The 21,802-nt window shown below is 44.6% G+C and overlaps 1 protein-coding gene across 4 annotated transcripts; it reads right to left on the bottom strand.

Moving 5' to 3' along the window:
• Positions 1-20,733, bottom strand: cables1 (Cdk5 and Abl enzyme substrate 1). Of its 4 annotated transcripts, XM_062404444.1 has the most exons (10): positions 19,982-20,733; positions 12,802-12,873; positions 12,555-12,647; positions 11,243-11,320; positions 7,551-7,656; positions 6,797-6,953; positions 6,543-6,646; positions 3,052-3,158; positions 2,741-2,948; positions 1-1,808 (listed from the first exon to the last, which is right to left on the bottom strand). In XM_062404444.1, the coding sequence occupies exons 1-10, from the start codon at positions 20,581-20,583 to the stop codon at positions 1,668-1,670; spliced, it is 1,668 nt and encodes a 555-aa protein (XP_062260428.1). In that variant the 5' UTR covers positions 20,584-20,733; the 3' UTR covers positions 1-1,667. The 4 variants fall into 4 exon arrangements, with proteins under 4 accessions (XP_062260428.1, XP_062260429.1, XP_062260431.1 ...); XM_062404445.1 differs by lacking the exon at positions 12,802-12,873 and having other exon boundaries at positions 19,982-20,722; XM_062404447.1 differs by lacking the exon at positions 11,243-11,320 and having other exon boundaries at positions 19,982-20,721.
• Between the last annotated feature and the right edge of the window lie 1,069 nt (positions 20,734-21,802).

The following is a 21,802-nucleotide window of genomic DNA, read 5'->3' as shown; positions in this document are numbered from 1 at the left end:
TTATGTTTGATTGCACAAGCAAAGCAGTTTATTTACAAACATACACAGGTAGTGAGTGTCGCCCGTGAGTGTCTCCTCACAGAGTCAGAGTGCATCTTACAGCGAAATCTTTGGGCTTGCAATCAGAATGAAACTTGGTATAGTTTTCCCACCTTCAATCAGCACAATCCATGCGTTCATCTCTACAAAATTTGGTTTTGTGTTAATTTCAGCTCAAATACCTTCAAATATCAGCGGTTAACACCAGTAGGTCGACTGTATGTTCCTGATCTGGTGGCTGCTCAATACTCTGTGGTTTTGTGTGAAGATTTCAAGGAAATAAAAAAGCAATCAAGTTGAGATACATGCCAAGTAAATGGAATAATACTTATTTAAATTGGTCATATTGGCACAATTTCCCCCCCTAAATTTCTGTGTTTATTTCGCTAAACAACAATCAATATTTCAACGTTCTATGCAAATGTTTGATCCTTTTCAGGGTCTCGTTTCGATTTGTCTCCTCCTCAGAGGTCAGGCAACGAGCAGTGTCCCTGGAGCTAAAGCCTGGAGCTACTCTGTGTCTTGCTCAAGGACACTTCAGCAGGATTACCGGCACAGGGTCTTAACCCCGCATCCACAAGGTTAAGGACATTCTCTCTCCACACAGGAGCGCCCTGCTGCCGATCCTCGACACTGGTTGATGGTTTGCACTCGGGAACAACTCGTCAGGACGGCCGCCTCGCCCCCAGTGTAGCACCGTAAACGTGCTCACGATACACTCTAACATAGAGCACGGGAAATTGGACACTGATCAAAGTGGGTCTGGTCTCTGTGAGTCCGGGGCAAGCGTCTGACTGGTAGAAAATGAGTGGAAAAGAGGAGAAGTCCCATCTCAACAATCATGCGGATACTTGTGGCTTAAGAAATATTGAATACACAAGATGGAGGAACGAATCGAAAGGCGGAATGATGCGTGTGGCGCTCGAGAACTATTTTTCAAGGTTAGTTCACGAGCTCATTAAAAGTCTGAAAAAAAGATCATGTCCCCGTTGGGCCCCCGACTCGCAGTTTTCACAAAAGTGCACTTTTAAGACGATGACTTGCAAAAACAATCTCTGAGGAATAACAGTCCAGCCCCAAACCAGCCACTTGAAAGGCTTTTGTTCAGGTTTGATGAAGCTCAGGAGGCAACCGATCCCACCAAGGTCTACAAGAAGGAGATAAATGACGAGAGATGATAAAAAGAATACGTACAATCATTGGTTGCTTTACCTGTGAGAGAAAAATTCAAAAGATTCAAATGAAAAGCAGCTCTCTAAAGAAACAAGAGAAGTCTAAAATACACAAAGTGAAGATGAAGAGATGTCAAACTAGAAAAACAGCTACGATTGAACTCTATCTTCCACAAGTCCATGTAGTGATTATGAATGTAGAAGTCGATAAATGGAAAAAAGTCTCTTTAAAAATGCGTGTCCCTTTGGCTGATTCCAGGTCTCTGAGATGAAGGAGAGGGTTGTCAAAGCGAGGACCTGCCGCAGTTGCGTGACAACCTTGAGGTGTCGCCTTGAAGCTGTCAAGACGAGGAGGAGGAGGAGGAGGAGGAAGAGGAGGAGGAAGGTGAGAGGAGGGATACCGAGGGACGTGGCTCAGGAGAACATGGTGGTCGTCCTCCTGATGGGTCACCAATGCTAGGTGGTCTGCAGCAGGCGTCTGTAGTGGGGCATGACCTCCTGTTCGGGCAGGTGCAGGTTGAACTCCAGCGCCACCAGGACCGGGAACTCGAAGGCGATCAGCTCTCGGCGGTTCACCCGGAACCTCTCCTCCAGTTTCTGCCAATAATAATAATTGAGGATGAAGATTAAGCCACAGATACATGTCGTGCTGCATTCCGAACTGCTTTGCTGGGGCTGATAACTGCACCTACTCATTTTGCACCAGCATTAAGACGGCTGGCCCTGCTCTGCCACGGACAAAATGACACCAGACCAATTTATTTCCTTAAGCAGGATAAGATTCTCTTCATTATTATATTTCACAGCATAATATCATCATTTTAGTTTTCAAATATCATTATTATATAGATAATAGTTAATTGTTGGTCAGATCTAGTAAAGCTGTTGAGCTGCATCTTCTCATTCCCCATCAGCAGTGACCTGAGCAGCCGAGGGCCCTCAGACCATCAGTGTGAGCGGTGAAGCCTCAAGGTCACACGGTCATTCGGTTTCACCGAGTTTACAATGTGAGTCATGTAGAACGTGTGGTTGTGTTTGAGGGCTTACAAAAATCTTTACACGAATATAGATGATACTGTTCAATGAAGAATTTCCAGATTAGGACTTAAGGGATATTTCCACGTGGGTTTATGAGTCTTGGCTTCAGATTTGAGTTAACATTTGTGTTGCTCCTCTCTTTTTCCCTTGGATGCGTCGAGCTTCAACAAACAGACGTCTGAGATCTCCTGAGGTTGCGTCCCTCAGGTCAGGAGATTTCCCTCACATGCCTCATCGTGCTGTCCAGCCGTGCAAATAGTTTTGGTTTTACGGTTTATTTTGAGATGTCTGCGGCTGCTGCCAGATAAAGTGGAATTTTGTTTTTGATCCTCGCAGGACAGAAAAATCAATTTTGAACAAAGAAACTTGACCACGGTAAGTTTTCACTGTGTTTAACCTGTTGACTCTTTAAGAGGATACAAGCCTGCATTAAAAAAATTAGTAGCAGATGTGTTAAGTCTTGAAAAATGCAGATGTGTGGAGAAACTCACGTCTATCAAGTGCTTGACTTCATGTTTCTTGAGATCACCACCGATCTTCGCCGCCAGAAGGACACAAGCTCCGGCACAGAGTTTACGGTTCTGCTTGTTGAGTTTGCCTTGTTGAACGAGTTTTTCAAAGTAGACGAACGCCATGGCCACCGTGGGCTCCTCGTAACCACACTCATCCAGGGCCAGCTTCTTTATCTCCCTCTTCAAGCTGCACAGGGTGAAATGAAGAGAATGAGAAAGGAGAAAGGTGTAAAAGAAGAGGAGGGACACTGTGAATTTTTCTTTATTAACACACGTTCTGTCCGTTTTACCTCCGTATCTTGCTGAGCGTGAGCCTAATGTGGGGGAATTTCTCCTTGAAGGTTTCGTTCATGTCCTTCTTGAGGTCAGACGGTTTGACGTACTCGATGACCGTGGTCTGGAAAAGGAAAACCAGAGGCGGTGTCAGCGGGATCACACTTTCAGCACAGAGCAAGGCGACTGGATCCTCGCACGCTCGTGTTGGATTCCACCGTCTCACACCGAGAGGCTCACTGAGCACTGGTGTTACCCATGTCACGTTGAGGACCAGGTGATAACAAATTCCAGGAACAGACCAAAACAGGTATTTCCTGTGTATCCAGCAAATTTTTTAATGGGCTTAGCAGATAGAGAGAGACAGATGATTACAACTCTTTCCCTTTAAAAACCTAGAGGACATGTAAAAGACAGAATTGCGCACAGAGCTCTCCACGCCTCCGTCACGCTCCTCTTGAACAATCCTCAGAGCTTGTCACAGCACGCTCTGAGGCGGGTGAGTCACATCAAGATGGTTTAACGAGGGTCTGAGAGTCTGGGTTTGGAAACATGATCCCAGTAGAGCAAAGTGCAATTCTAGTTCCTGATTAAAGATGAGGTACAAGGGATCTTTGCTGCTCGCTGCATAGATGATTCTTCCGAGTAATAAAGTTAATATTGCATTGCTCCAAAATAATTCCTTAAATCTCAAAGACAGACATTGTACAAACGTACAGATTAGCCAAAATAAGAACAAACAAGAACACGACTATCTACTTTATATTTACATTGGGAGCAAGTCCTCTCTATGGAGGCTGCCATGTTTTTACAGTAGCCCAGACTGGACAAACCAAACAGCTTTTGAGTTTTTAGGACAGCTGTAGGCGACCAGAGGTTCTCTTTTGGAAGGGGAGGGTGAGGTGAGGGGTAAAATCAGCTGCAACATGCAACTTCAACTTCAGGGGTCACTTAATTCTACACACTGAACCCTTTAACATTTGACCCCAATTTTTTACTAGTTTGTTATTTAAAATCGAAATTGATAAAAACAACAGTCAATAACTATATAAACAGAATCTATAAAACTCAAATGTTACCAAACTCTAGTTATCGGCCAAAATGGGGACACATAAAACAGGACCATGACTAAGCAGCATCATGCCTAAGTAGAACTGTTATCACCTCTAACACAGACATGACAGAAACCGTGAGGCCTGGATACGTTCCACTGTAGTTTGACTAACTGGGAGTTGTGATAGAGTGTGTGTTCTGTTGTGTTGTGCTGCGATGGGATGTGGTCATTTGTTGTGGTTGGTGGACTGCAGTTCTAAGATAACGTTAACTGGAGTTGCACGTTGTCGATGCTGCAGCGGAGCGAAAGAAGCATCGAGGCAAATCACTCGGAAGAAAGCACTGACCCCACATCCTTTGGATTTTTTCCGGAAAAGAAAAGTCATATAATGTCTTATATAGCATCACATTAAATTATATATATATATCGGCTTAAAAATATATTCTTAGTACCTTTGACTTTGACCCACCACAGGATTACTGCCAACACTTTGGCCAGATTCTCTAAACCCATTTATTTTCTCTTCCTGCTTTCTGTCTTTCTTGTTTTCAGCCTCACACATGTACACACACACTGGCCTATCACAATATTACACTGGCACATTGAAACACACACACACACACGCACGCACACACACCCATTTTTTTTATCTCCACCCAGCTCACACATGACCCTTAACCTGCTGAGCGACTGTTACAACTCTGCAGCTGAAGTGTAGATATCGTCTTGCACTTTTGAACTATCGTTTTGTTGGTGATGTCTACTATGTCAAAACCTTACTTAAAGTTCACCACAAAAAAATAATATAATCTTTGATGGTTCCTGTTAATCAGTCGAAAACGAGCAATATGAAGAGATTACCTTGGACTGGGTGTTATTAAACTGTGCAGGGTCCGAAATGAACTTCATGGAAAAATTGCTGAGATATTTCCTTCAGATAAATATCTACGATGAGTGCATTTCAGACCACTTCTTTTACTTGTAGATGTTTTTTATGAATTTGAATTTACTTGTAACTGTTTTTTATCATTTTAATTTCTGTTTATATGTTGTGAGTGTAATATTGTGAGTGTACATATGTTATTTGTTGCTGCCTCTTGGCCAGGACTCCCTCGGAAAAGAGGTTTTTAATCTCAATTGGACTTTCCTGGTTAAATAAAGGTCAAATAAAAAAATAAAATAACAGTATTTCAAATTTAAATTAAACATACACAACATACAGATTTACACTTTCTGCGTTCTTGTTCATGAAAGACTTGAGTTGTACAATCAATTGGATTATCCTTTACTATAGTGTCCACTAAGCATAAGCAATGTAATAAGGACACACTGCAGTGGTTCTAAAAATATCAGGATGGCTCTGTGTATGCAGGCAGCCTATGGAATTTGAATAATAGCAACTTCGCTGAACGCCGGGCCGCTGCTCATGAAGCGTGAAGGAGAACGAATGCTTATCGATGGTCAGCTCCGAGAAGAGAACATTAAAAAAGGCTCACGTCTGTCAGCTGTGATCATGTCCTGCACTAACTAATTTCAAAACATTTTAATTAATCCATGTTTTCAGCACGAGGATAATGATTCACAAATGTGCACGCCACTAAACATGCTTCTTTACCACCTATAGAGTAATTTGAGTGTTTTCCCTTTGCTTCATAATCACATCCATGGTCGTTTCCTCAATGGCGCGATGAGGATGAAATAAAAAACCCACTATCTCCTGCTTGAGTTTGAAAGTTCAGTTGAAGTCGTTGTGGTGTTCAACCCCTGAAATGCTGAGAAATTACTGGTTCCAGTCCTGCAGCAAACATAATAGCCCTTGTTGTGAGATGCCGGGTTTTGTAATTTTAAGGGGAAAAAGGAGGGGGGGGGGGGGGGGGGGGGGGGAGCATAGCCTGGCCTTGACCGAACATTCAACCATGTCAGTCCTTGTTGTGCATTCTGCCAGGCTGCGTAACAATAACAGAGCCCGGGAAAGAATGAGGTGGGAGTCTGGTCAGGTTTTCAGGTTTTCCGTTTTTTTTTTTTTTCAACCCGCTCGTCCAACCACAATCAAACATCCGTTCTTGTCTGGTAAAGTGAGAGAGATTAGAGCGGAGACGTGAACACTACAGGGGCTGTTTGAACAGCTACTGCCCTCTACGTGAGAATAATGTATGTACATGCTTTATAAGGTGGGAGAGAGTCTGGAGCCAATGACCTTCCTGATTAAAACCGTCTGAAACATCCTCCTAGCTGCCTTTCAAAACCAGCTGATCAAATTCAGGAGGACTTTTTAGAGCCAAACAAATCTCCCTGGTTATTGTTCTGGGTTAATTTTTTGTGGGAAAACTGAAAACAAAAAGTCCATAGCGCCAAAAATTACTGTTTTCAAAAAAGCATTAATGGTGAGACACTGCAGTAAGATTCAATAAAACATTTCAACACGTGTCAGACGCAGCTGGAGAACTTCCTCACCATGTACGAGGGGAAGATGAGGACTCGCTTGTGTTTTCCACACGGCCACTGAGGGTCATCCAGCAGGTTGGGGTCGTACTCGCGGAATTCGGCCAAATCATTCCCTGTGGTGAGCACAAACACAGCAACAGAGGGTCGAGCCACAAGTTAACATTTGACCCATTTCTTTTCCAATGCACTTACATGAAAAGAAACAACAACAGGTGGATGAGCAGTACACAACAGTCTTAAGTATTTGCTGGCGGGCGACTCACCTGTGTCTATGCTGCTCTGGTTGCTGTTGGCTCGGCCCAAGCTGAGGCTGCGGTGGCTGGCGTTACGAGACTGAGAGAAGGAAGAGGTGGAGTCGATGGTGTTTCTTCGACCGCCCAGCGCATTGGTGGGATACAGCAACTGGGTGTAGGACACAGTCTGTGGACACAGGCACGTACGGTAATGTCTGTTTCAGCCTTAAAAATAAAACACTGTTCAAGCTGTGAGATAATGTTTTGCAGGAAGTAACATTTTCATTAAGTCAGCATGTTATTAATTGCTGTGCCCAAAATCACCCTCTCACTTACTCACTATTCCTTACGTCACTATATATAACAGTGAGGTCATCAGGAAGAGAAAAAAATGCTTGTGATTATGATGTACGACAACAACAACAACAATGTTTTTATATCTATTTATCAATTATTCAAACAGTTGCAAATGAGCAGTAATGTTCAAAAAATAAAAACGTGCCATTTTCAGCCATTCCATATGCACTAAACATTTTTCTAGCAGTTATATGTTTTAACACTGAGCCTAAACAAATTTTAAAAAGCAAAAGGCTCCTTATTATAGGAAATACTCCTCCACATGATAGAGCTAACATTATCATGGCAACATCCAGCTCTACTCTCTAAAGACAAACATACATATCAAACTTTTTTATTCATCTTAAAATGTTCCATGGTCAAGATTTTATAGGACAAGCTAACTAAAGGAACTTTTCACAAGTGCATTCTTCTGCTGAGTTCTCACCTTTCCATCTGCTCCTAACTCCACCCCCTCCAGTCCAATCACCATCTCCTTGGCACTGACACTTCCTGACGGGTGCCGCTGACGCCCCCCTTCCAGCTTTACATCCCTGATGATGAGCACATGACACCACCATTCGTTTTTCATGATACAAACAATACTGTGCCTCGTTAAGTCTCCTCTTTTGTTGAAGGGGGGGACCTGTTCTATCTCACAGGTTTTAGGGCCTTTATCGATCTGCGCCTATCAGCTGGTCTAGTTTCTCTAATGGTCCTTGGATGCATCTCAGGGCAATCAGAGATAAAGGGCCCCCTTGGGAGGGAGGATGGGGGAAGAGAATGGTTTTCAAACTCAGCTGCAGCTTCCCCGGTGCCTGGAAAGTCATTCTACTGTCGCCATTGAATGCAATACTTTTGCACGGGCTAAATATTTGTGCTGCTAAAACGATACAACTGAATGGGGCAATCACATGAACATTTAACTGTGTGCCCGTAAACTCGTAATTAATTGGCATAAGGAAACTACCGAGGGAAAGTATGTTAATGAAAGTGAACAGTTGTTACTGATATGAATTAGCGTCACTGGATGATTTTAGGTCGCTGCTAATGAAGGCTAATGCAGAGCGTGTGCTAACTGAGAAAGATGATGACACACACTCTGCCTCGCTGGATGACGTAACGCAAAACTGTGGATGATCTTTTTTCCACGTGATTTAAGGTTTGAGATTAAAAGGTCACCGGAAAATTGTCATACTTTAAAGTCCAAAAAATATTCACCTGTACATGTTCAATATTAACTCAAGCCTTATTTTAGCTGATAGTTTGTATATTGTGAGTTCATTTTAAAGGCGATCTCCTGCAACACTGTCTTGTTTTTCTACCCTCTCAAGCTCGGCCTTGCTTCCTGTTTAAAATGGAGCACCGACGAATAGAAAGAAATGACACAGCGGGTCCCCACATGACTCCACCAGTGTTTTCGATGACATGTGGGGCCAGTCTGTTATAATGGAAACAGTGTTATCAGGGCAGACAGGCACGTAAGGACAAAATGTTGACAGATGCATCATAGACACACGGATATCCCCAGGCAGCAGACATCTCGCAGCAACAGGGAAGATTACACATTAAAAAAAAAGAGGGGAAACACAAGAGACAGAAAAGCTTTCTAGGGAGAAGAGCTTTGCTGTGAAGCTTCAGTCTGCTGAGGATGAGGAGGAATGAAAGGAAATCATAAAGAAAGCTGAAATTGCTCAGTGACATGCATGAATAGGATTCACTGGCTCTACACCTCTGGATGTTAGTAGTGTTAAAATATTTGTGCTCATTGAATCCAAATGTTCAAAATCTATCAATCGATAGACAAAGAATAAATACTGACATGCCCGAAGGAATCTTGAACCCTGCTCCTACTTTGGCTTTTCGTGTTGAGATGACTGATTGTTAATAATCTTACCCCGGTCTTGCTTAAGCTTCACCCACTAAACTAAAAGTTGGCGTCACTAGGTTGCATGTCATTATTCCCAATGAGGATATCTACCCTTTGCATTTGACCCATCTAACCTTTTATCTAACTGCAACAAGGCTGCACTGCCAGGAGCATTACCTAACATGCATGTCTTTAAGGGTCAGAAACATGTGTAGTACATGCCAAGACAAGAAGAACATGCAGACGTCTACATGGGAGTTATGGCTAAACCAAGAGTAGTTTGAATGCAAGATCATTGGGCATCTCCTCGTAAACACAGGCGTCCGGGTTACGCAGCCGTTAAGTCTGCGCTATTTGACATTTTGGGGAAAAGTTTGATGGTAAGATCCAATCCACTTTCATGTCAGTCTGCTAAATGAGAAGATACCACCAGCAGTCCTTTGGCAACACTTAGCATTAAGTGAGAAAACTGGGGGACACAGCTCTGTCCAAAGGTTCAACTTTCATCTTGTTTGATTTCAGGATGGAGTGATAATTACAAGTTGTTGCTTTAAGTGTGGAACTATTATTTCAGCCAGGACCAGTAACTTCCTGATGTGAGATCCTCATCTCGGAAGCCGTTAATGTGCCTGCCCAAGAATTAGCCCCCATCATTACCAAAGCTGTAGCTGTTCCTCCCTAGTGTCCAGTCTTAATGCTACGCTGAGCTAATCATCTCCTGGTTGTTATATTTAGCAGACATATAAAAGTGGTTGTTTTTTGGGAGCAGTCTACGATGTGAAATTGGGCATTAGTTTTTTAAGGGACAGGAGTTAAAGACAAAAGAAAGGAGATTAAAAAAGAGGAAGAAACCACATGCAATCAGTCCAGACAATTAAAAAAAAGTAGTTTTTGCAGTTATTACACTTGACCTGACAGAGACAACTCACTGTTAACTCTCAATGAGCAGCAGTGAGCTGTCAAATGCACGAAAGCGCGGGGGGGTTATTTACCCTTGACCTTGCACTGATTGGCTGGCTTAGGAAATTCCACAAACTGATTGAGCCTTTTATGTTCTCCACTAAGCCCCGGTGTGTGAAGCTTTTATTTCTCTGCGCATTGTGTTCTCTGGTGTTTATCTGTCCCTTTTCTCTTTCACTTCCTCCAAAACACACCGGTTCATGTGACTGGGAGCGGGGGAGGCGTCGGTGCGATGCCCATACCAGAGCCCCCGCCCACGCAGGACAGGTGGGTTCCCGTTACATGGACCTTTGTTTTGCTTCAAAAAGGGTAAAAAAACATCTAGGAGGTAAGATGAGTCCTGTTCCATTGATGTGAACTCAGAGCCCAGACATGGAATAATCTGAAATGGTTAAAGCAACGACTGGGCCACACAACAGATGTTCCAGTCGAGCAGCATTGTTGATGATTAGACCACAATTAGTTTGGGCAGCAGGAACCTCATTGAGGTGAATTTTAGGCTGCATCCATACTACCACGTTTTTTGTTTGGCATTTTCAAACTAAAACAGTATATTTCTTTGTATAGATTTAAATCCATGTCCATACTAGCAAGCCTGAAATGAATATCACATAACCACTCAGGCACACGGGGCATGCCATTGATTATCCATGTAAGGTTCTACATTGGTGGCCAAGGCTGATGCCGGTTGTTTACTTCGGGGAAGCAGCCTGACGAATCGAGCGGTTATGAGTGTCTACGTCATTGTTTCCCAACATCTCCCTTTAAGCCCGTCCAGACTAAAACGCAGCCCTGGTGTTTTAAAACTAAAACAGGGCTGCATCTTGGAAACTTCTCGACTTTAGTGCCACTGAAATTCCAGAGCAGTGTGGACATCAGGCGTATCTGAAGCAGAGTTGATGCGTTTTTCAATTTAAAACGTGGTAGTATGGATGTAGCCTTAAATGCTACGCAGCAAAGCCAGCGACACACAAAAATTAGTTGATTTGAACGTAAAAGAATGAGTGCCCCAAAAAGCCACTGGACCCGATTTGTGAAAACAGCAACACAAGCAACAAGCATTAGGCATCAATGTGTTCAACCTTTATACCAAATTACATCTCATAAAGCCCATTTACGCCAAATGGTTCTTTAATGGGTTTTTTAAACCTAAATGTAAAAATGCATCCACCGAAACCAACCCTTAGATGATGTATGCACCAGTTAGAGAGGGGTTTATCCAAAGTAAGAGAGGGATGGGAAAACAAAGACAAAGAGGGAGCACAGGCTGGAGGAGGTTTTAAGGTTTCGGCATGCTGTCGGATACATACCCTGCTTGGCTACAATCACGATAGGGCAGGACAGAAAATACACTATAGAGGGATCTTCTGCCACTGATAAGGACTATCCTATGAAAACAAAAACAATCTAATCAATCAGTCTATCTAAAAAAGATCCACAGGTTAAGAAGGAAATGAAAAAAAAGTGTGCAGTAAACACTTGGAGTGAATGAGGAGAGTGAACTGAGAATTCACTTTCAGAGTGTGTGTTGTTGTGCAGTGCTGGAGCATGGAGTCTGTGGTTTGGGAGAAACGATGATGCTTTTTTGCCGCGATGTCTCAATCTTGGAAAAGTTCAGTTCGAACTTGAGTCATCTCAAGTTCTTGTGAACCAACAGGATCCAATCAGAAAGGTTTCCCAGTGAGCAGATATCCAGCTGGAAGGAATGTTTTTCCAATAGTTGCGACTCACAGACACATGATGAATGTCAGCGCTCGACCAAATGCCACATAGGGACACAAGCGGCACGTGAGTCACAGAGAGCGAACTGTTCTGGCATCAGTTATCAACGAGCAGGTTATTAATGCTAAGAAGGATTCAGCTCAGCTTTATCCCACATCTTAACTGGACATGAGAGAAAACCACGTAACCTATTTACTCATCTCATCAACTCGGTGAACTGATTCAAACCAGAGGTACTTGACTACAAAGTGAGATCTGCTTCTCAGTGTCAATCAAATAACTGAAAATAACTATTTGAATGTATTCAATATACTTTAAAAGCAATTCAGCTGAAAGAGGATTATTTACTCCAAAAAAAAAAAAGCACACAGAATTCTGCAAAGTAAAAGACCGAGAGAAACACTAACTCGATTACCTTTCAGAGCCAAAGAATGTGACAGTGAAAAGGATGAAATTCACCAGAGCGTTATTACTCAGAAACGCACTCTGCCGGTCTCCTGGCCGACCTTTAACAACCGCCTCCTCTCAGGGTCCTTTATGCCCACTGAGCAAAACATCAACACCACTGAGCCAAAGGTTGTCTGAGTTTAGAGATTTGTGCTCTGGATACACGCTTGTGTGTGCGTGTGTGATTTAGAATTTCATAGACGAGGGATAGTAGGTGTGATTCAAAAATGTCAACTGTGAGGAAATAAAGATAGAAATGTATAATTCTGTGCAGACGTGATTCTGAATCAGTTATATGTTTTTAATAAGTGAGGACAACACGCTGGCCTGCTCGCCCTCCATGTGGCCTGTAATGTGAGAAACATCCAGACTGCAGTTCATTGACTGGGGCAGTCTGCCATTATCCACTGAGGACCTGTATTGAATAAGGGACGGGGCTGTTTGCCTTCATACCTTCCATTGCGCATATCGTGTTGCCTCATGTTCTTTATGAAGTGGACTTTCTTGAAGCTCTTTGGTCGAGGGGAACCAGATAGGGTTCGGCATCTGAAAACGTAAAAAGAAAACACACATGATCAGTATCTCGTGGGCGAAAAACAGACAGAGAAACTGTGCCAGTTGGATACATTACGCCGGGGAAGTCTCAGTTTAGACATATAAGACATATGGTAGGGGACAATGTGAACGTGCAGTTTACTACCTGCGTAGAGGAGCATTCTCCTCAATGTCTTCTAGTGTTTCAAGCGAAGAGCGCTGAGAGATTAGTCTTCGTCTAAGGAGACACAGAGGGGAAGTTTGGAGTTAGGGGGGGGGAATAGAGAAACGTATCACACCAGAATCTCACAGGACCAACTGTCATCAGGCAAAACAACTTTTAAATTGAACCAACTCAAAAAATATAATATCATAATATCCTGATATCTTCCTATGAGGTGCATTCACAGATCCTCAGGCACAACATCGCGTGGCTACGTCTGCTAGCTTAACGACTTCCAGTAGAGGACATTTAGTCTTTAAAACATTGTGTAAATAAACTTGTTTCGAGTCGAATAAGAATGTAGGGGCTTGCTGACACTTGGATGACACCACACGAGCAGTATGGAGACACTGTTTACTCCTAAAAGAGTTTTGTGGACTCCAACACCTCACCCCCCCCCCCCCCCCCCCCCCCATCATCATAGTGGTGAGTAGATAACGAGCAAATTTTAACTTTTTCGGTGAACTATCCCTTTAAGTTTTGTTTGAAAATGTTGTTCAATATGACGCCTGAGTTTCCATATGACCTCTAAAATCAAATCTGTTTAGGGTTAGGCGCATGTTTGATAAGTTTTTTCAATTGAATAAAATGAGTCAAACTGTTCCCTACTTCATGCTGATCAGAAGTGACTTATTTTCATAAAAAATGTCATAAAGAAACTTATTGGATACCTTGGTTTCAACCGTGTTTCAAAGCATGTTTAACTGCATAAATGTTTATGTCAAAGTGTTCTTTGCAGTGAAGTAAACATCTGAGAAAGGAAAATATTTCATTTTCTTGCTGCTTGATCAACTATTTCTGTATGATCTTTGACAGCAAGCCCTGGAACAACGTGCGCCGACTAGGGAGGTCAAACAATGGAAGTAAATCATCAGCTGTTTCTCTAAGCTCTGTGTTTGATTTACTAAAAAAGTCAAGTTATGAAATCCATCGATCAACCCCCCCCTGCGCCGGTGTGGTCAATGATCGCTCCTCAGTCCAGTGTGGATCACAGAGAGTTTCCCTGGATCTGATCTGCTCCCAGGATATCAAGCTGCCTCCACCAGCACTTTGTGTAACACATTTAGTCACAGATGGCCTTTATTTCACACTTAACACTCAACAGGCTAATTCTGCTGGACCGCTTCGATATGATTGGCTGCCAGGGTCAGAAAGAAACCCGTGTGTGATAGAAAGTGTGAGAGCATGTGTGTGTGTGAAGTAAGCCTGAGCTGTTCCAAAATTAGGTGGTAATTCCATATTTAGCACCACAATAACTAAGCCTAATCCAACTCATTAGTCTGCCTCACAAAGTGGCTACAACAAAAGTACTGGAAGTTAAAATACTTGTTGTGAAACAAGAAAAACACGACGCACAAAAGGCTCTGCCTGTCACCAAGTGCTCAACAGCAGCTGTCCTACGGCTCTGAGACGCCAAGTCCGAGCGAAAACAAGCGACTGTTCACACCGCCCTAACTCATGTTGCACCATTTAATTATTTCCACAAATCAAAATGTGTTGTAATGCCGTCGGGGCTGCAGCATAAAGACAAGCAGATGACACTTCAACCCGACCCCCCCCCCACCACCACCCCCTCTCCACTGAGCATCTCGGGCCAAAGGGAGAGACAGCGGAGCGCGGCTGGTTAATAAGTGACAGAGCATGAGGACAGATTAACAAAAGATGACTCGGTCCTCGAGGATCTCCCGGGGTTTAAACCAACACGAGCTGAGTGAACTCTGTATACTGGAAGAGATGGGGTGAGATAAGTGTTTACATGAGGAGTCAGACCGCCGAGGCAGACGAGAAACCGAGGGCCATTATTCCGGCTGACCCTCCGCGCTGCATATTAGGACCCTGGGTGATCACAAACTGGGGGGAAGAAACATCAAGCTCTGCTACAGGGCACGAATGGTCAAATTCAGACAATAGCGTGCAGCTGGCGTCAGCACTGTCGGTGCTACCGTGAGCTCAAAGGCTCATCATTAAGGGGCCTGACCTCTGCCTGAAGGTCAGACGAGTGGGATCATTACTGTCAGTCTTACATCATCCTCCTCCGATGACCAACCCGAGAGAGGGATCGGCTGGTTCAGGATGACTGCACGACACCGAAGAAAACAAGGCTTCTAATTTGCTCTGATGGTGAACCACTTCATTTCGGTTTGTTTGGAAAAATCTGATGTTGATATGAACCATGGTAACGGTTTTGAATGAGAAAGCCAAAATCTCCTCATCTGCCAGTGATTTCACAATTTCAATGTGGGGCAGAAGATTGTTTGGACGGGACTAACGTTACATTGAAATAACCGATGTTAACACACTGGATGTTGTGCAGTTGTCAGATGCGTCTCTATTATAATGTTGGTTGATAGCAGTTGTTGATATAGTGTGAGGATTGTAACTCCCCAGTGTTTTGCTTGCAGGGCTGCAGCAGAGGAACACAAAGGTTGAATTTCAAACTGAAAGGCCTGTAACTTTGGAAGCTGATATCTCATATGTATAAATGTATACACACACAAAGTGAATGATAACTGAACTGAGTAAAATCCAAACCTATCCGGTGACTCAGTAAACAGGGTTTTACTGGATCATCACTCAGTCCCAAGAACTTAAATATTGTTACCACCTGTCCAGCCGTCTCCATTGTGTAATTTTTCCAGTCGGACTCTCAGTGAATCGTTACATTCCTCTAAAAAAAAATCATTCCCCACTTGGCCGAAGGGCATGTTTCCACTTCGTGAGGACGCATGCGAACGGAGCTTGAGAGAACTGTGATCCGTGAATCCAGCTGAACATTAGCAGCAGCAGGATGTGTTTTTCATGCTAAAGATGTTTTCCAAGCCTGGTACAATCCATGGAAACATCAGGCGCCGGCTACTCATTCACAAAACAGGCCACTGATACCAACTAGTGGGAGAACAACCAGTTTCTACAAGTTTGGCTCCGTCAGAAGCTTCAGAAGAAGCCTCAGTATGAATCAGTGGCATAGAAGCAACAAGAATCTCTCAGTGTCTTTCATACAAATACTGCTGTGCATTAGTGCATTTTACATATGTGACACTAATTCATCATTAAGCTACTTCTACTGCAACCATCATACCATCATCTGGGAATTGGAAATGTTTAAAAAAAAAGACATTTATAATCCTGCCCAACGGTGCAATGTAATAAAGCTTTAAAACCCAGGTGGACCAGTTAGATGTGGAGATTAAACAGCCTCACACATACACGCGTTGGCAGCTTACCACAGGACACAGGCTTCCGTTGGACCGGAGAGTCGCAGAACGGAAATAAATGAAATGTCCGGGGCTTTCTTTCACACAAATAAAAACCAGGCAGATAAGGAAAGTGATTACACTGATTAAAAACTAAATCTCACAGTGTCAGAGCTTTTCAGCCGCTCTGATCCTGGAACACACCAGGAGTGAAAGTGGGTTGTGTCCGCAGATATAAAAAATAAACGAACGAAAAACGAAAGTTAAAGAAACAGAAACCAAACATAAGAACCTGAGGTGAACGAATGCTGATCTTTTTTTGGACTTGCTCATGTCTGTCCTTTAACGCTTGACTTTAGCCAACGACAATCCGTGTCAAGCTTGGGACACAAAACATCGCCGGCTTTTAAAATCAATTATACGAACACACTCCAGGTTCAGCGTCTGCCTCCTCTTTGGCATTAACGTGATTTGATTGGCTGGTGCCTCCATCGCCGCATGAAAAAGTCAACTTCAAGAGCAACAGACCCACAATGCAGTTCGGGAACACACAACATATCACCCCACTCAAAGTGAATGAGCAGCGTCGCAGTTAGAGCCTCCGATTGTTACTAGTCCAGCTCACAGAGGGCTTTTCTGTGTGTTTGTTGACAGCTCAGACATAGAGAGACTCTATGAAGGAAAATAAAGCCTTCTCTTACAGGCCTGTGATTATGCCATCCATGACCTCAGCGAACAACAATCTGCATCTCCTCGAGGGGTACGTGATCCAAACACACAAAGACCCCACAGAAGCAGAGTAGTGTTGCATGCTGCTTGTTTTCCAGCTGTAGTTTCTGCTGCCTCATGCTGAAAAATAATCTTCTACGAATACTATGATGTACATGATTCTGCACTTTTCGTGTCCATGTGTTCGTGGAGGATGAAATGAAAATAGCTCCAGGCCTCAGGGAGACAAAGCCAGATGGTGAGAGGTATGTTATATTCGAGGGACTGTTCTTGGCGTGCTGATTCCTGATGGAAGAAAGCTGAGGCTTTATCCGATGTGCACCAAAACTCCCTAGCCCCGCCCCCATCCCTCCAACACGTTTGGTGGAAAATCGGTTTAGTAGTTTTTCGTGTAATCCTGCTAACAAATAAACAGACAAACATGAACCTCTTAGGTAGAGGGGGGAAAAAAGGTATGGCTGCAGTATGGGAGCACAAACGCCATTACCGAAAACTCCTTTCAATCTTGACAGATGAAAGCTGAGGTGGGGGAGGAAAGCTGAATGCGAAACCACAACATTTCCATGCACTGGACTCTGATTAGGATGTGGTCTAAAGCAGTTCTGGCCTCTCACAGTCGGTTCTGGCCGCACATCAGAGGCTCCTCGACTTCCTGAATGGGAGCGAGACTGAAGTCCAAAAAGTCTGAGGGGAGAGTGTGTCTCTTATGCCCCTGAGAGAGGAAGTGGAGGACAGAAAACACAGAGCTGGGAGCCAGCCTGCTTCTCAGAGAGCCTGGGCATCCTGCCTCTCCCAGCCAGGGACCTCTGGACACGTTTCCACCAGCTGCCCTCGGAAAACAAACCAGGCACTGTGCAGAACGCTCGTCTGTCCGCGCCAGTGGAATACGGCCGCGCTCTATCAACAGGTTGCTTACTTCTCAACATTAGAATTCATTTTTTTTTTTGTGGTCGACCTACAAAAGACATTCCAAACGGCACAGTCAGGGTTTGACAACATGATACTGCTCTTACTACAGAACTGCGAACCTCAATACTGTTTTAGTTCTGAAGTGAAATGTGTCAAGTACTAAAACCGACCTTTAATACTTGTACTTGTGTATTTAAGATTTTGATCTGAACTGAAACTGCACTAGGGGGCATACCTCTACCAAGGCCAAATAATACTACACAAGGTTGACTTGAGGACATGAAAACCATGGTAATTAGAATTTAATACATTTTATTCCTAACTATGAGTATCTGTTCTTAAATGGCTGAAAAAGATCCCCTACAATAATATTGCAATCTGCAGATTCCGATGACCTTGGAAATCATGAGTAGATGGAAGAATTCAATAACAGGTCCATTCATTATTTGATCTGCAGCTTTCATGTATATCACACAGGTTTTTCCTTTGTTAATGAAACTGTAGCTAAAGGTTTTTTTTCAGAGTAACACACTCCTCGTCCGTGTTTGATCAAAAGTTCCAGTGTCAGGAATAAGAAGAATATAACTTGAATACAACATGAACAGGAAGTGCTCACAACAATGAAAACATTCACATTTATATTTGTGTAATATGGTAGCTGGAATTATATTATGGGCCCGTGTGTATCAATTAATCTCTATTTATCCCTGAAGCTGCAGTTATAGACGCAATGCGCACTGCTGCATTGTGTTTTGTTTTCGGTTCCTTCCCTCTACTGTAAACAGTCTGTCGTTTAAGACTGATTAATGGATCCTTGGGTGTTATGCAACCTCTTCAATGCACCTCTTTCTCTATTAAAAAAAAAGGAAAAGTTCAGATTAAGACATTTCGGAAGCCGTTTGTTCAGCAGTGCAATTTCCTGGAGGTCAGGAAGGGGAACTAGATGCTTCTGGAGTCGTTTCACCACGAAGCAGAGTTTCCTGAGACGTCTGGCAGAGTCACCAGAGGGAGGAGAGGAGTTTGGGGGGGGTGAGCGAGGGGCTCTGAACGGGTCGGCACAGCAGAAGGGGATTTGACAGCAGGTTCTGACAGTGAGAGAGCCAGGAGACGAATGCTACAGACAGCTGTCCCACTGCTAGGCGAGACCCTCCAACCTCTCCTCGTGCCATCCGGAAGGGAAGTGGACAAAGAGGGCAGCGCGTCCCTGTTGCATGTGCATAATGACAGGGGGGATGTAGAGTTACAGGATGTTTATGTTACGTAGAGGAGAAGAGGAAGGTGGCAGGTGCGTGCCAGCTTTAGGAATGACATCCACTAAAATGTATTTTTGAGGTGCAGTAAAATTGGCGTGGAGCATTAGAGCATGTGAGCGAAAAACACAGAGAGAAACAGATGAGGTGTGCTGCTGTGTTTCCTCTCCTGGGAAACTGGGTTCCAGCTCCACAGCTGCTGGACCTGTGATCACACACAAAGTATCCCTGCACACCAGTAAGTCATGAGGCTGCAACCATCTGTGTGAAGCCAGTACACACACACACACACACACACACACACACACACACACACACAGAGACACACACACAGCTGAACTTTCTCCTCCTGCTGTGTATTGTTGCTGTGTCCAGGCAGAATGCCACGTTTGGAAATCGATAAGAACCTTTTCAAAATAAAAAAAAACAACAGCTGCCTGGAAGAAATCTGAAAGAAAACGGTTCAGTTCATTCATTCAAACGTTCATTCATTCATTCACTCATTCATTTATTCATTCTGGGCCATAGTGTTTTTGAGGGGAAAAACACAATCACAAGCACTGAACCCAGTAGAAGATCCAAATGCAATGTGCAAAGTAAGTCTTGAACTAACTGAATTAAGTGATTAATAAGCAATTAATCGGCTTAGTTGTGCAGTGCACTGGTAACTACTGGTTTACTAAACTATAATAGATTTAATAATCAGGCTGCTGTGATGTTATGACTGCAGCAGAATAATAACTAGACAAAGTAGGAGGTGTGTCAGTGGAAATTTTTGTATTAATGCGTGTGAAGCACAAACAAAGGGAAACCCTGACACTTGTTTGCAGGACATGACATGAAGTAGACTCACTGATCATGTGCATGCTCACTGTGCACACTCAAGAAACCCCTGGGGTGTTGGGGGGGGGGGCACAACTACGTGTCTGTTTGTTTGCAATGAAAACATCCGTCCTGCAGCCGAAGCTGAATCTCTACCATGCTCCTAACAGCAGCCACACTGTTATTACATGTTCCCCAAACACCAGGCAGTGGAGTTACCTCGACCTCTGGAGCTCTATGGCAGAGTTGGCTATCTGTCCGCCCTCCAGGCAGTAGTTCTGTGAGGACTGTCTGGAGAAGGAGGCAGGAAGGATTCCCTGAGTGTACGTCTGCAGCCTCCCCCTGGCCGAGGCTGGGACGCCGGAGAAGGGCGAGCTGAACGCCGAGGAGGAGGGCAGGAAAGCGTCGCCCTCCCCGTCCGCCGCCGGGGCAGCCGCGGGACCCGTCCCGAAGCAGGTCCGGCTGCCGGAGAGCAGAGCCTGGTTTGCGAAGGCGAGCGCCTGGGCGGCTGTGGTCGCCGCCGCGGCGGCAGCAGCAGCCGCAGCAGCCGCGGTGGCAGCGGCTCCAGCTCCGGAGGCAGCCGCACCATACGCCGAGCGCTCCGGGGAAACCAGGCTGTGTCTAGTCCTCGGCTCCAGTGAGCTCTCCTCGTCGCTGTGGTTGTCCGCATCGTCCTGCACGGGGCGACCGTCCAGGGAAATGTTGCTGAGAAAGGACAGCGCCGCTTGCCTCCTCCGCGGGTCGATGCGTTTCCGCGTATGCTCGATGCTGGGGTGCTTCATCTGGAGCGTGGAGGTGTTGCTGCTCGTGGCCGCCGCCATGGTCCGCGTCCAGCGATCCTCGTCCCCGCAGCAGCAGCAGTGGTCTTACCTGGATGACATGGGTGCAGTGGGAATCGAGCTGGTGCCGCCGAGTGGCACAGTGGCCTGTCGTTTAAGTACATGCGTTAAACTGGGTGAAAACAGGGAGGTCACGTGTGTTCAGTATTGTGGCAGTACAGGGAAAATTTGGACCAATGGGCTGTGAGGAATACGTGTGAGTGTGTGTGTGTGTGTGTGTGTGTGTGTGTGTGTGTGTGTGTGTGTGTGTGTGTTGTTTTTTTATACCTTTTCCTGGCGGCTGGAGCTTCTCCCTGCATGTGTGACTGTGCAGGACCACGTTACGTAAAGCAGCCCCTGCGTCTGTGAAACCATCAATCTGCACAACCGACACTTTTTATTCTGCTGCCATCGGTTTGCATTATTCAACAAGATGAAGTGAACAACTTTCACTCTTTCACTCGGTCAGTGACACGTGTGTCACTGCGTCCTCGACCCGCCCAGGGCGCAGCTATATGCTGCATAGTGATGTATGGCCGCGCACAGAACGGGGGCCCCGTCTCCGTTTGTCTCGAGAAAATAGATCAAATTTTCTGGATCGCACGAGTCAGCGTTTCTGCAGCAATTGCGCCATCTGTCTGCGTGACATGCATCGCGTCTGCTGCTTTAGACCACATCCCAATGACGCGTGCCATCTAGTGGTTTTTGGGTGGCGTGACCAGTTCAGGAGAGGCAGAGCTGGGAGGGGAATCGGACGCCATTAACTTGAAGTACTTCACACGCTCCGAGTATTGTGAGAGGGGTGTTGTCCAGTCCTTCAATTAATTACCTTAAAAGTGATGTGGAAAAAAGGACCCAAAGTTACAGGACAAACCAAAGGTGTTTGTGTTCCTCACTCCTCTCTCTCACGTCCTGACATAAAGTGATGTTAAACACTCCCAGGGTTTAAGTGTTGAAGAGGCCTTCAGGGGAACAAACAGGGCCTCAGCCGACCCTGTGTTGACCCCTTCTATGTATCCTGTTGTTTCCAAGTTCCCATCAAGAACAGTAGAAAAAACCTTGGGCAGTTTCAAAGTGGGCCCAGGAAATAGATTGAAATGAAAAGAATATAAACAGAACTCTGTAAGACTGGGAACATGATTGGGTGAAACAGCTGAAGCAGCAGGACATTACTATTCACCGATCGAATGGCTATGACCTTACAGACAATGAACCAAGCAGC

This window comes from Platichthys flesus, chromosome 14, assembly GCF_949316205.1.
Source record: "Platichthys flesus chromosome 14, fPlaFle2.1, whole genome shotgun sequence".
NCBI lineage: Eukaryota > Metazoa > Chordata > Actinopteri > Pleuronectiformes > Pleuronectidae > Platichthys > Platichthys flesus.
The sequence above is the reverse complement of the archived record's forward strand: the minus strand, read 5'-3'. Positions and strand labels throughout refer to the sequence as shown.

What these genes read in the sequence shown, in the direction of transcription:
- cables1 (XM_062404444.1), bottom strand. Translation starts at nt 20,583, where the DNA reads ATGGCGGCGGCCACGAGCAGCAACACCTCCACGCTCCAGATGAAGCAC. An exon ending in ATAGAGCTCCAGAGGTCGAG is followed by an intron (nt 12,874 to 19,981) that starts GTAACTCCACTG and finishes GTGTCTCCTTAG; the next exon opens with ACGAAGACTAATCTCTCAGC. An exon ending in TCATCTTCCCCTCGTACATG is followed by an intron (nt 3,159 to 6,542) that starts GTGAGGAAGTTC and finishes TTCCTTTTCCAG; the next exon opens with ACCACGGTCATCGAGTACGT.